Genomic DNA, 14,497 nt, shown 5'->3' with positions numbered 1-14,497 from the left:
ACCTTTACTACTATCAAAGATGTCGTCTTAGCTCAGTTGATAGAGCACGTCAGGGCCCGGCTCGATATGTTGTGAGGCCTAAGGCAACAATTTAAGATGGGGCCTTTTTAATATATATATATTTTAAATTTTTTATAGGGTTAAATACTAAAAATCCCCTAAAGTTTGGACATTTTATTTTTTCTCCCTTAGGTTTTGATTTGTATTACAGGAGGTACATTTGGTTTTGATAAAGGTTAAATTGGTCATTCTATCCATTGACCGTTAGTTGACTTAACAGAAGTCCACGTCACTGACACGTGGACCAATTAAAATTCGACACTTGATATAAGTGGCCACGTCATTAGTGATGACGTGGCCACATAATTAAAATTTTTATTTAAAAAAAATAAAAAATAAAAAAGATGTGGCCACCTAATTAAAATTTTTATTTTAAAAAAAATATAAAAAAAAAAAAGGAAAAAAGGAAAAAAAAAAATTGGGGGTGGCCTGGCATCTAGCCGGATGGGGGTGGCCTCAAAGGGGGTGGCTCGAATGGCCAAGGGCCACCCCCAATTTTTTATTTTTTATTTTTTTTGAAAGTTTTTTTAAAAAATAAAAAATAAAAAATTTAATTAGGTGGTCACGTCATCACTGATGATGTGACTATTTATGCCAGGTATCGATTTTTAATTGGTTTATGTGTCAGTGATGTGGACTTCTATTAAGTCAACTAAAGGTCAATGAATGGAATGATCAATTTGGTCTTTATCAAAATTACAGGTAGTTCCTGTGATTCAAATCAAAACCTAAGGGAAAAAAAATAAAGTGCTAAAACCCTATGGGGATTTTTAGTATTTAACCATTTTTTATATCATATTTCTATATTTTTGTTTTCGTCTTTGAAATTCAACAATATATTGTGAGTAATAAATTTGTTTATAAATTAATTTAAACACGTGGTCGTGGGTTCGATTCCCACAGACGGCGTGGCTTGTTTTTTTGGTTCTTCCATTTTTGCGGTTAATAGAAAACGCTCAACAGGGGAGAAGATGATTCAGTGTTCTGCTGCAGTACAATCTCCCCGTGTTTCCCACCATCCAATCCTCCGGTTCGTGCCTCCAATATCACCATCGAACAACGTCTCTGCAACATCTTCTTCCTCTTCATCTTCTTCAGTAACAAGTAGAAGAGCAGCTCTATCTCTGTCTCTTTTCTCCGCTACTTTCTCAACACTGATTGCTTCTTCTTCTTCCAAGTCCGCCATATCCGAGTTCCGCGAGCTCCCAAATTCAGGTGGCGTAAAGGTATTGGATGTTCGCTTTGGTTCCGGAGAAATCCCTCTGGATGGCGACCAGGTGAGCACGCTCTCTCTTTCTCTCACATCATGTACGCAATAACATTTTTTTCATACCAATTATTTCTTTAAATTACTCATTTTTGGATATTTCTTAATGTATATATTGCTTTTTATTTATAAATTCTTTAGCGTGGTTTCATTTTTGATAATATCTTTACCTATTGATTAGAAATCTCTTATCAGTCTTGATGTCTAGGATTCAATCTTTCTGATTTTAAGGCAAGTGAAGTGATAGAGAATAGAGAATCTCTTTGAAAATTCACTGCCGGAGTGATGATAAATTTGTGAATTATACATGTTTCTGACCATTATAACAACTAAATCTTGAATTGAGTGGCCTTATTGGCTGCATTAGCCATTTGTGTTCTTATTATGTGCAATGGTTAGATAGTAATAAGAAGTGAGGGTGCTGTGAGTTTGATATAAATGATTGGATGAAAGAAATTGGCGGCTGTTGATTGTCGCAAGTCATAATTGGTTTATATTGGTGCCAAAGAGGGAATAAGAACTTTAGTTGCTGGAGCTTGTGATGTCATTGCAGAAGAATCAAGAGGAGGAAAGTTATGAAATTGACAAGGGGAAGGAGGTAAGAACTTGAAGAGAAGCTGAAATGGAGGTGTTGAGGTGCACTGATTCAGGGTAGGAAATAAATTTATAAATTTTCTTTGACGGTTGTACAAAACTTCAGCTGCTGACTATAGCCGATGTCAGTTAGCAAATTAAACTTAACAAAGTGGGAAGAGCGGTGGCAGGGAGGAGAAACTATTTTGGTTCTTATCACTCTGGTTTGCTTGTTTAAGATTGAAGTAACTATTTGCAGGAGGCAAAGGTTTTTGGTTCTTTCATTGTTGGTTGGACTTTGCGTTTGTTGGTAAATTGCTCAAGACTCTGTCTGTTCACTTTTATCTTTTTATACTGTAGAAAGGTCCTTAGCAGTTGCTATGCTCTGAAGAAGGAATAGTGGTTAAGATTCATTTTCTGTAATTAGTTTTAATGCTGATGGTTGGTTTTTCATTTCTAATTTCCCTAGAGGCTTGTGAATTAGAGTTGCAGAAAACAAAACCATTTTGCAGTAGAATACTTAATAACGTGATACAGAAGTTTCTTACTTGGCAATATGAAACCAAAAGGAATGTGCCAATGGCTATGTTTGGTAATAGCATGTTACTGTAGCGATGACCTGTAGTTGGAAGTGATAGGCGTGAGAAAAAGTAAGAATATTTGGTATAGAAAAGTGATTTTTTTTTTTTTTTTTTTTTATAGTTATTTTTTTATTTGAATAGTACTAAAAAGTGATTGATGTGATATAAAAAGTAAGAATGTTGAGAGTTTAATTATATGATGAATAGTAAATGGCTTTGGTTTGCCCATTGCCAAACACAACCAATGGTCTTTGGACCAAATGGCCTCTCCTTTCCATAAGGGGTGAAGGGTGATGTCACATGTTCAAATTTGTACACATGATTGTTTCGTCCTTACCACTGCAAATTTAAAAACTGCTTGGTTTGCAGAAAACATACTTTATCCATCTTCATAGATTCCATATCATTAAAAGAATTAGGGATATGACCTCAAAAGTCCCTGAGCGTTGTCATTGTGACAAATAAGGGCCTAAGTTTTTTACTTTTGACAATTAAGGATATGAGTTTTGACCAAGTGACAAATACGTCATTCCGTTATATTTTCCGTCCAATCCTTAATTTTTCCATGTAAGCACAATAAAAAATTGCCATGTGTATTAAGAGACATATTATCATGTCTCATGTGCTTCTTATGCCTAAAAAACCAGAAGAGAAAGACACAAAAATCAAAGAAAAAAAAATTGAGCAGAGGGGTGGTGGACCACCTCTATCACCCCTCTGCAGGGTGGACCTTCACCCTTTTAGAGGGTGGAGAGGGTGGAGCCACCTCCATTGCCCCCTTGGAGGGGTGGAGAACCACCTCTACAGAGGGGCGATGGTGGCTCGACCCTGCCCCTTTGTGGAGTGGTTCTCCAACTCTTCCCTTTTAGGAGTTCCTGTGGAGGTGGGTAGTGGTGGGGTAGTTCCACCCCACCCGCCTCTTTGCGGGCGGAGATCCATCCCTGCCCTTCTGTGAGGGTGGGGATTTTGGGGATTTACCCGCAGAGGCTGTAATAATAAAGTTTTACATACAATGGAAGCCCTAATGTTTACTTATTTATTTTGTTGTAGTCTAATTCTATATTTTTATGTTATTATCTAGTTGTAGTAGTATTAGTAGTATTACTTGGTTGTCTAGTTGTATTGCATTAGTAGTCCGAGAATAGTATAAATAGGGGATAAGTGTAACAAACATATCAATGAAGAATTATTAAAAAATTGTGGTTTCTTTCCAACCCTAATTTGATTTATTTGTGTTCTGTCCTACCTAAAGGAGAACTATTGTGGTCTCTCCTACCTAAGGGACCTATTGTGGTCTCCTACCCAAAATGAGCTAATATTATCTATTTATGTTATTAGTTGTGGGGTTCCAATATATTTATGTTGTTAATTGTAGGGTTCCATCAGGTGGTGGTTCTCCACCCTTACAAATGCACGGGGATGATTCATCCCCACAGAGGTGGGCAGTGGGGGTGGCTTTGAAGATGAAGAAGAAGATTAGTATAGGGGTGGAAAACCATCCCACTGGATTGGCTTTGTATAGGATGTGCACTTCAATGCCATCCATTTTTTAGGCTAGTTGACTTGGCAAGTGAGTTGTCACGCAATCAACGGATTTCAACTTCCATGACCACACGGAATTGGGTCCAATTCACATTGTAGGTAGTGTGGAACACCAAACAGTTCACATTCCCAAATTTGGTATCTTTCACCAATATTATTACTTATTATGGGAGAGAAGACATTATTTTGCTTCTATTTTATAGCGTAGATGTCTGATTGAAGGCTGTAGCTAATCTTGTACACATTTTGAAATGAACATAATAGACAGAGAGTCATAGCAAAATTTGTTTTACCCTTTTTCTCTAAGGAACGAGATCTAGCAAACACAAGTTTTTTTCTGGATCTGAGATGTATATTATTGTTTCAAAGTTGATCAGCGCTGCAAATGGTGGAAGATAGATGGTGGGCCATGTGGTCTTGTCATTGATTTTTCCTGCCCCAACCCCACAAAATACACGTGGACCATAAGAGAAGAGCACACAAATATTAATAAACCAAATAGCTACCTTCACTCTGCGACTATTTACTTTATATTATGTTTAGTTACAAAGTCTTGATTTGTTGTATGCCCATACAAGTGGTAATTAAATGGACTACATTGTAACAAACTTGGCCTTTTTATGTGGTTGTGGGTCTGTGGCTCTATACCACCTTTGGTTTAGTCTGGTGCATTATGTTAGCAAGTGAGTAAATATGTTCTTCAAGTAGTTGGTTACAACCCTTGATGGAGTGTGCTGACTCAAGAAGATTGCTGCTTATGGCTAGAACAGATTGGATGCTGACTGCCATATATTTTTTTTCTACCTGCAACAATGAAAATCCTGCATTTTACTGCATTTTTGAGCTAGTATTACATGAAACAGTTAAAAATGGTAGTGTTTATATTTTATGCCTTTCATAGAATATGTAGGGGAATTTAACAGATAGAGATCTGATAATCTCTGGTGTTTATCAGCATCGATTATCCATCAATTTTTGAGTTCAAATGTGAAGGTTGCAGTTCATTACTATGGAAGGTTGGCAGCGAAGCAAGGATGGCGCTTTGATTCAACATATGATCACAAAGATGAAAATGGTGAACCAATTCCTTTTGTGTTCGTACTTGGCTCTGGGAAAGTAAGTCCTGATATCAGTACTGAAACTGGTTATCATATATAAACTTTAATGTCATAATTGCAAGATACGAGCCTTGTAATGCTCATGGTGTATGTCTTTAACCTGTAAAATGCCTAGCGAGTCTTTTGTTGTTTTGGATAAGTTGCCCAGCGACTCAGAGGCAGTGGTGGTATATATTATGAAATCTCTTTCTGTGTAGCAATCTAGAAAAAGTGGTTGTGTTGCTGCTGCACTAAAATTGGTTTTTTTTTTTTTTTTGACTTACCAATTGTCTATATATATTTTGATTGCCAGGAAGGCAAAAAAAATGTGATATGACTCCAAATTATAAGGATTCCTTTCTTTTTCTATTACTGATTGGTTGAACCGAGCATTAAGTTGAAAGTATTAAATTGAAGCTAAAAAAAGAAAAGGAAAAGTTCTTACTCCTTTGATTGTTGTTTTCTCTTTTTTCCATCTCCACTACGCCCCCTTAAAATATACATATTTTTGTAAAAACAGCTCCTTCTGCCTGAAGCCTCACCACCACTTACCCTACTCATTGTTTGTCAGTATGCCTCATTTAGAAGTAGGTAGGGCCATTTGAATCTAATGGTTAAGAGTTGGGTTCAGTTTTTTTTTTTTTTCCGTAACTTCTTTTCATAATCTCTAATATCCAAGAGAATTTTACATTTTATTTATAGAGTTTCATGTATTTATGATTTTTTTTTTCAATTTGGAAAGTTATATATTCGTTGGAAATCTTTGGGATTAACTATTAATTATTGATGCAGTCATTTTTGTGGCCTGACAGCCTTTATAAGCTGGGAAGTAGGTACTTTTGGACGAATTTCATTTTTTTTTTTAATTAGTTTTTGCAGGTCTACATAATTTTCACAACTTCTCAAAAAGTGTCGTCTGCCGTGTTGTAATCATACTTGTCTGGTGCTCTTTGAATGCTTAAATGATTTTTCTGCCAGTTAATAAATCATTGGTCTTCTCTATAAACTAGCTGATGTTTTGGATTATCTCTGCATAACTAATACCCTTGAAATAATCCAGCAGCATGTCTTGTTCTTTTCAGCCTGTCCAATATTTGTGATTGAAAAAGAGCTAGGTCACTTTGCCTTAATTTGAAAGAAATTCGACCAGTTTCTCTATATGTATATGACACTATTATAGAGTTTAAATGCATTAGGGATTGGTATCGTTTTGTGGCATTAGTGAAAATGACTGGAAAACCATGCCATGCTTTCATAAATTCTATTTCTTGTTTTCCTAGGGCTAGATTCCTGCACTGTGTGTGTGATTTCGATTTTTTTAGCCATTCTAAAGTGATATAGGTTCATAATTTTTGAACTGTACTTGCCCCTCATATGCTTTTAAAGACTATTTTATTGGAATTACTGAGCTCATTGATATATCAAATTTATATGCAGGTGATTTCGGGGATAGAAGCAGCCGTGAGATCAATGAAAGTAGGTGGTATTCAAAGAGTCATCATCCCGCCATCCCAAGGATATCAGAGCACGTCCCAAGAACCCCTACCACCTAATGTATTTACTCCTCGTCCCACCTCCCTCTGTTGTTGGTTTGATTTATGCTAATCTATGCTTTGAATGAATGCTTTTTCTTGTGTATTTACTTGTTGCTGATTTGCATATTATAATATTCATCGTTATCTAAATTTTCGCCACCAAACGATTAAGCATCTTTTTTTTCTTTACAAAAAAGTGAATAATATTATGGAATCTCTTTTCCAAAAGCTAGATTTAGGGCATAAACGTATCAATAGGTGGTGGGAGAGTAACAAAGTAGCAAAAACATGCCATGATTGATCATTATTGGACTAGATGGTGAAAGGATATCTGTCTGGCACCAATTGATATATGATGTCCTGATATTGGTCTGTAGAAACAAACCTGCACTAGTGAGAGGGAGAGAGAGGCTCTGCTGTGATGAGGATTGTTCTGTTTATTATAACATTTTTTTAGCTCAAATTCACTAATTATACTTAGAAAATATTACCCGGTTACTGTGGTTAGGTAACTTTTTAGCATTCAGATTTATTATATACACATAACAGTATGCTGGGGATGGCCTTTATATTCTTTTTTCCTTTCCAGTTTTTTGACAGGCAGAGGCTATTTACTACCATTTTCAATCCAACTCGTCTTGCCAATGGAGAAGGCTCAACATTAGGGACACTCATATTTGATGTTGAGTTGCTCAGTGTGAGGCATCAATGAAGTAGCTGTAGAATACTATGATTCTGAAAACTGCTTGTGCATTGCACACTGTGAGTGACATCCAATATTTTTTGTTCATGATCAGAAACCAGGTTTATAGCACCCTTCAGATTTATCGTTTATTTATGGTTTTAACTCATCAACAAAAACCAAAAAAAGAAAAAAAGAAAAAAGAAAAGAAATAGCCAAAATTACCAAGGCCACAAATTCTGCATATTTAGCATTAATTCTGATTTTTTTTTTTTTTTCCTTCATTTTTGTCTTTTAACAGTAGGAAATACTTTAGGTTGTTATTCATATTTAGGAGAAAGAAAGATACAGAATCTGTCAGAAAGACAAGAATATTGATTTGGAGTTTTTGAGAGTGCAATACCTGTCAACTTGCAGGTTATATGTTTGCAATCTTAAATTTTATTAAATTGATGGATGTGTTGATATCATCTCCTTTCCAAAAAAAAAAAAAAGCTGACATGAATTCGTATATTTTTTATGTTGTCTATTTATGATAAATTTTGATCTAATTAAAATGAGTATCTAATATTTTTATTTTTATTTTATTTTATCTAGTAATAATAGTTATATTATTTTGATTATAATCATGAGAAATGTTTGTCATCCCATCATATTCATGGTCGGTATTTGATATGCTTGGTTTCCATTAATTTTAGTTCTTTTAGTGGCCAGAAAATTTTGTTGTTCTTGATGGTATGTGAAGTTTCTACCAACTCCCGAAATATTAATACCCTCTTCTTTCTATTTATGGAGGGAAATTTAACTCAGACCACAGTACAGTTTTTTTATTTATTTTTTATTTTATTAACTAAGTCTACAATACGGTTGATCACTGAAGCCTGCGAGTAAATCATCATAATACTGTTCGCAAACTTGTTTATTTGTTATGTTATTATTCCAAGACATTTTAGCAAGTTAACAAATGCCAGAAGAACAAATGGGCTTCCCAGCAAACGGGAATTCGACCATTGTCCCATCATGGAAAATAAAGCCAACTTGACAACCTGGATATAATTGGAGTAATGCTCTGATGTAACTTTTAAGACGAAGTGAGCATGTAGCATTCCTCATAAAATTGGCTTTGTTCACGCATGTAAGAAAAGGCAAACAAGCAACAGCTATGTTTTAAAGGAAGAGCATTCTTTTGACATAATAATATCTTATGGGGTTCATTCACACGCAAAAGTAACTGGAAGTTGCTAATTTTGGACTACATACATAGTCGTGAGAAAGATATATATATGATATGATATTTCTCTTGATATAATAACTCCAAGTTTTGAATACACAAGATGACAGGCCTCTTCAGAATCTGCTCATTTCACGCAGTTGAACCCATGGCAAACAGAGAGGACTATGATGAGGATCAACGCTATCAGAATTCCCAAAACAATCAGCTTCACCTTCATGTTTTGCAGCCACATCTTCCTCCGGATTTTCGTCCCTGCACTCCGGAAGTCCTGTGCCTGTAAGCAAATCAATTGGGAAAAGTCCAAGGAATTAAAATCTTGAAACAGATTTCATCACCATTAACATTGTTAAATGAGAAGATCATACGATTTTTACGTTATTATAATGCCAAAATTATGGGATTTACAATATAAAATGATTGCAGCACATAATCGATGCACACCTCTTCTGAAACAACTGCACAATTTACATTAAGCAACTAATCTATCCTGTTTGAAATTAAAACATGGGAGCTTAGTGTGAAGTTTCTGTATTTTCTCCCCAATGTCCACCACCATATACAACCTACATTTTCGACCATCTATCTGACATTCCAGATTTTGCAAACCAATCAGCCTCCATAAACCACATCTTTGAATTGAGCTGCAATAACTCTGGATAGAAACTAATTCATGAATGTTATAGCAGTAAAAGTATTCGGAGCAAAATCATAATCAAACACCGAAAAGATTTATTTACTTCGACTCCACTTTACATATGCAGAAAATAAAGGACGGAAATTTCTCATTCAAACTTCTCTCGAGTATAAATCTCAGAGACAAATGCATAGTACAAGAGAGAGCACCACTAACCTGTTGATGAAGGTTCTCAGTCTTATCCACCAGAAGCTCTATCTTTTCACCTCTATCTAAGACCTACATCAAAAGCCAATAAATGGAAGGGTTCAAGGATTAACCCACTGAATGTCCTGAACATTAAATATGAGGGCATCTTGAGATGCATAGTTCAGCAAGTTAATTGAATGCAAAACACAATAGATGCTATATAGTAAAGTGATATTTACACTTCCCATGAAGAATAGATCAGTCAATTTTGCTGTGTGGCATAAAAAATAAAGTAGGCAGCTTAGCATTAAAATATCATCATTATTATCAAAGTAAACGCATTATCATCTATTCGAAAAAATATGAACTAGATTTCACATCAAAACAACAAAACAATATGCTTAAAACCAACGAGCTTTAGCTCAAATGATACTTCCTTTATAGCAAGGTGGGGGGTGAGGTCGTTGGTTCAAGGGTCACTGGGTGCCCGTGTAACTTACCAATAAAAAAAAATGGCTTACATTGGCAAATGGTAAACGTCCCACCTCCCCCCAAAGAAAGAAAAAAAGAAAAAAGAATTCTGCCAAACTTCTTTCTCTCTCTCTCTCTCTCTACACACAGGCACAAAAACTTCCACTCGCTCCTCTCATTGTCACCCTTCCTCTTTTTCAGCCCACTTGTGCTCCTCTCTTGCTTACTATGCGTGAATTCCAAGCACCATCAGTTGGTATTGAAGCCCTCCGCTTGGGACTTCTGCACCTCCATTCTAATAACCATCTTATTTTAAATTCAAGTTCATAGACCGCTCAATTCATTAACAGTCCAGTGGGTTCACCGGTTGCACTGGCAAGTCAACAGCCTTGCACAGGGTAACAGTTTTGGACGGTATGACTGACCTGTTTTAAGACCACTTCCCGGTTTTCAAAGTCAGACCAACCAGTCTGATCTGGTTAATAAAATGAAAAAGTCCAAAACTGAACCAATTTTTCAGTTTAGATTATTTCAATGAGCTTCATATTGCACAAGTACTAGGCATATAAAACAAGTTGGTTTAAATGAACTAACTACACATACAACAAGCAGTCTACAAGAAATCTAAAAAACCCTCTCTGCTTTTCTCTCTCGAGTAAAAGCTTCTCTGGAGAACTCATTTCTCCTTCCCAACTCAAATCCATGATTTCTGGAGAACTCATTTCTCCTTCCCAACTACGTTAACCTCCTTTCTCCTTCCATGGAAAACCCTTTAGAAGGAATCGAACAGATCACCCACCAAGCCGAAAATCTCAACTGGCTTGACAATCCACCACTCCTCTTGCCCACAAACCTTTCAGAAAACTCCCCTTCTCTACACATGCTTGCAGGAAAAATTATATCTCATAATCCCATAGCCAAATCAAAAGTGAAAGGAAACCTCCACTCTGCTTGGAACTTCCTTTCCTCCTTGCACTTCGAAGCCATCGGTAAAAATGTTTTTCTCTTCACTTTCAAGAATGCTTCAGAACTACAAAAGGTCATTGATCTTTCTCCTTGGAATATAAATGGCCACTTGCTTAATTTAAAGAAATGGGAAGCAAGCATGACCTACAAAGAACTTGACTTTACTTATGGTGTTTTTTGGGTTCAAATCCATGATTTACCACTAGAGTTGATGAATCTGAGAAATGCTAAAGCCATTGGGACCAAGCTTGGTCAGCTCATTGAGGTGGAAATGAATACTGTATTGGCCTTAAACCGCAAGCAATTCCTGAGGGTACAAGTCAATATTAATCTGCAGAATCCCTTGATTCCTGGGTTCTACCACCATCGACCAGGTAAATCTTCGATTTGGATTCATTTCAAGTATGAAAGACTCTCTGACTTCTGTTTTGCTTGTGGAAGACTTGGTCATGCCAAACTCTATTGCCCTGAAAATCCCTCTCCAACAACAGTACCTCCATATGGCCCTCATCTCCGTGCCAACCCCCCACCAGCCATTAGTGTGGAAACCATCATATTTACCAACAAACCAACCCCCTCTCAGCAACCTATTATACATGGAAACACTCTCTCCATTCCCAACCCTCCAAAAAGCCAAAACTCAAATCCCCTTCCTCACATCGGTGACTCTGATTCATCCTCTTCCCTGGTTCTCACACATATTGAGTCAACTCAACCTCTCTCACACGCTAACTCGGTAACCCAGTCTATAAACTCACCAACCTCGATCACTAAACCACTGACCTTTGCCCATTCCAAGGAAAACCCATCACACTTCACGTCAGCTCCTTACATATCAACACCACCTTCATTAAATTTCCCCACTATTCCCCATGCAGCTTTACCCTACCAAATATCTGGCAAACACTTCGCCACTCCCCAACCTCTCAACACAGCCTTAGCCGAAAAAGCCCCCACACTTGGAAACCAAATTACCTCTTCTACCACTCAGTTATACCATTCCCAAATTATTCACATTGAAGAAATTACTGAGGACCCACCAGACCCCACCCCTACTCTCACGAACCGAAGTTTACCAGTTTCAACCAAAATAAAACACCAACCTTCCTCTCCTAGCATTCAAGTCAGCTCCAGAAATTTCACCAATCCATACCCCAAAAGGATCCACTCAACACCCAAACGCTTCCGTCCTTACTCACTCTTTTCCTCCTCTCATGGAAATAACCGGAAGCAAATCCGTCTCTCTCCCGTGGAGGCTCCTACAATTCCTGACTGTCCTAATAGAGCCCTTTTGGTTCACCCTTTCCCTATGGAACAAGATACTTCTCTGGCTGAGGTGGCGAGCCTTATCACGCCCCCAATCAACAAATGATTTTACTGGCCTGGAATTGCCGGGGTTTTGCTCGCCCCGCGGCAATCCGATCTCTGCGAGCACTGATCAGAAGGAACAATCCTGATCTGATCTTTTTGTCAGAAACAAAAATCTCAATTCAGTCAGTCCAGCAAAATCTCAATGGTTTCGGCTTTCCTTTTTTGTTGCACTTCCCTGCTAATGGCTCTAGCGGAGGCATGGTTATAGCTTGGAAGCAAGGAGTTGAAATTGAACCTATTCGTCTGGATAGATATCATATTTCATGTTTGGTGTACTCAGACCCTGGTTTTTGTCCGTGGCTTTTGACTTGTACACACGGTCCTCACTCATGGGTCAACCGGGCTGCATACTGGGAGAATCTGTCTTCTACTGGTAATGCTTTTGGAGGCTCTTGGCTACTTTTTGGAGATTTCAACTCCATTTTGAACCCTGGTGAAAAAAGAGGGAGAAGAGATTTTGGTACAACCTCCCATAATGAATTTGTCTCTTTTGTGAATCAAAATGGTTTGGTTGACCTTGGCTTCAATGGAAACTCTTACACTTGGAATAATCGTCGTCATGGGCGAGCAAACATCAAAGAAAGATTGGATAGGGGTTTGGCAAACCAATCTTGGGTACACATCTTTCCGAATGCTATCATCAAACACCTTCCAGCAGCTGCTTCGGATCACAATCCAATCCTGCTCCAAACTGGTGGTAATTACTTCCATATCCCCAAGCCTTTCCGTTTTGAAGCTTTTTGGATCAGAGACTCTTCCAGTTATGACGTGGTTGCTAATGCCTGGCATTCATTTGTTGATGGTTCCCCTGCTTTCACCCTTTGCCAAAAATGGAAGAATACTAAGAGAGCTCTTACCGATTGGAATCGAAATCACTTTGGGAAGATTCAATCAAGAATCACCTCCATTCTCTCGGACTTGGATAAAATTCAGCAAGCTCCTCCCACTGATCAGAACTTGAAAAAGGAAAATGATCTTCAAGACAATCTTCAAGAACAACTTGCTAGAGAGGAGATCCTATGGAAACAAAAATCCAGGGAGAAATGGTTGAATTGTCGTGACCTCAACACAAAGTTTTTTCATGCTTCCACTGTAAACCGTAGGAGGTATAACTCTGTTTCTTTTCTCAAAACTGTTGATGGTACTGTTCTTAATGATAGAGAAAATATTGGCAGTTACTTTGTGGATTTCTTTACTTCCAATTTTACTTCTACTAATCCTATGATTGATGATGATCTTGATGATTTGGTTTCCCCTGTTATATCTGATTTAGACAATCTTATGCTTTGCAAAATTCCTGAAGAGAGAGAAATTTACCAAGCCATTTCCCAATTAGGTCCAAATAAAGCTCCGGGCCCGGACGGAATGACTGGTTTGTTTTACAAATCTTAGTGGCCTGTAGTTAAGGTTAGTGTGGTTACTTTTGTTCAATCTTTCTTTAGAGGAGGTTTCCTTCTAAAAGAGATTAATCACACTAACATTGCTCTTATTCCTAAGATTGACAATCCTTTTAGAGTGAACCAGTTTCGTCCCATTAGCCTCATAAATTTTAACTATAAGATCATATCCAAAATTTTGGCCAACCGCTTCAAAACCCTTCTTCACAAGTTTGTCTCTCCTTACCAATCGGCTTTCATTCAAGGCCGCTTCATTCAAGACAACAATGTGATGGCACATGAGATTTTTCACTCTCTTAAGAATAAGAAAGGCAATGGAGGTTTAATGGCCTTAAAACTTGATATGGAAAAGGCCTTCGACTTTATGGAATGGCCTTTTCTTATCAAGATTTTGAAATTACTGGGGTTCAACTCCATTTGGATACATTGGATCCATCAATGTTTATCCACTGCTTCTTTTTCTATTTTGTTGGATGGGTCCCCATTTGAAAAATTCTCTCCTACCCGTGGACTAAGGCAAGGCGATCCTCTATCACCTTTCCTTTTTATCATGGGTTCGGAAATTCTCTCTAGGCTCATCCTTAGAGAAGAAAACCGGGGTCTCATTCATGGTATCAAGATCTCTAGACTTAGCCCTCCTATTTCACACCTTCTCTTTGCTGACGACCTCATGATTTTCACAAGAGCAAAAATTTCAGAAGCTGAATCTTTCAAAAATTGTCTCAATTCCTACTCCTCTTGGTCAGGGCAAAAGGTTAACTTTGAAAAATCTGCCATCTTCTTTAGCAAAAATTGTAGCCTTCCCATTCAAGCTTCCATTTGCTCAATCCTCAATCTCAATCACAGGACCACTAAATCAAGATACCTTGGCATTCCACTTTTTCTTCATCGTAATAAG

General features: G+C 37.5%; 2 protein-coding genes across 2 annotated transcripts in view; one reads left to right on the top strand and one right to left on the bottom strand.

Moving 5' to 3' along the window:
• The first annotated feature begins 971 nt into the window (after positions 1-971).
• On the top strand, positions 972-7,476 carry LOC132173111 (peptidyl-prolyl cis-trans isomerase FKBP17-1, chloroplastic). The gene is made up of 4 exons (XM_059584690.1): positions 972-1,337; positions 5,017-5,139; positions 6,558-6,674; positions 7,245-7,476. The coding sequence occupies exons 1-4, from the start codon at positions 1,032-1,034 to the stop codon at positions 7,365-7,367; spliced, it is 669 nt and encodes a 222-aa protein (XP_059440673.1). The 5' UTR covers positions 972-1,031; the 3' UTR covers positions 7,368-7,476.
• Positions 7,477-8,498: 1,022 nt separating this feature from the next.
• LOC132171126 (vesicle-associated membrane protein 721-like) overlaps positions 8,499-14,497 on the bottom strand; it is a 12,874-nt gene continuing 6,875 nt past the window's right edge. Inside the window, exons 4-5 of the mRNA XM_059582357.1 lie at positions 9,422-9,484; positions 8,499-8,845 (exon numbers count right to left, since the gene is read on the bottom strand). Of these exons, the coding sequence (XP_059438340.1) occupies positions 8,696-8,845; positions 9,422-9,484 (213 nt within the window). The 3' untranslated portion in view covers positions 8,499-8,695. The remainder of the gene's footprint in view (positions 8,846-9,421; positions 9,485-14,497) is intronic.

The sequence above is a fragment of the Corylus avellana genome, chromosome ca2 (assembly GCF_901000735.1).
Source record: "Corylus avellana chromosome ca2, CavTom2PMs-1.0".
Classification (NCBI taxonomy): Eukaryota; Viridiplantae; Streptophyta; class Magnoliopsida; order Fagales; family Betulaceae; genus Corylus; species Corylus avellana.
Note: the sequence above shows the minus strand (reverse complement) of the source record. Positions and strands in the feature narration are given on the sequence as shown.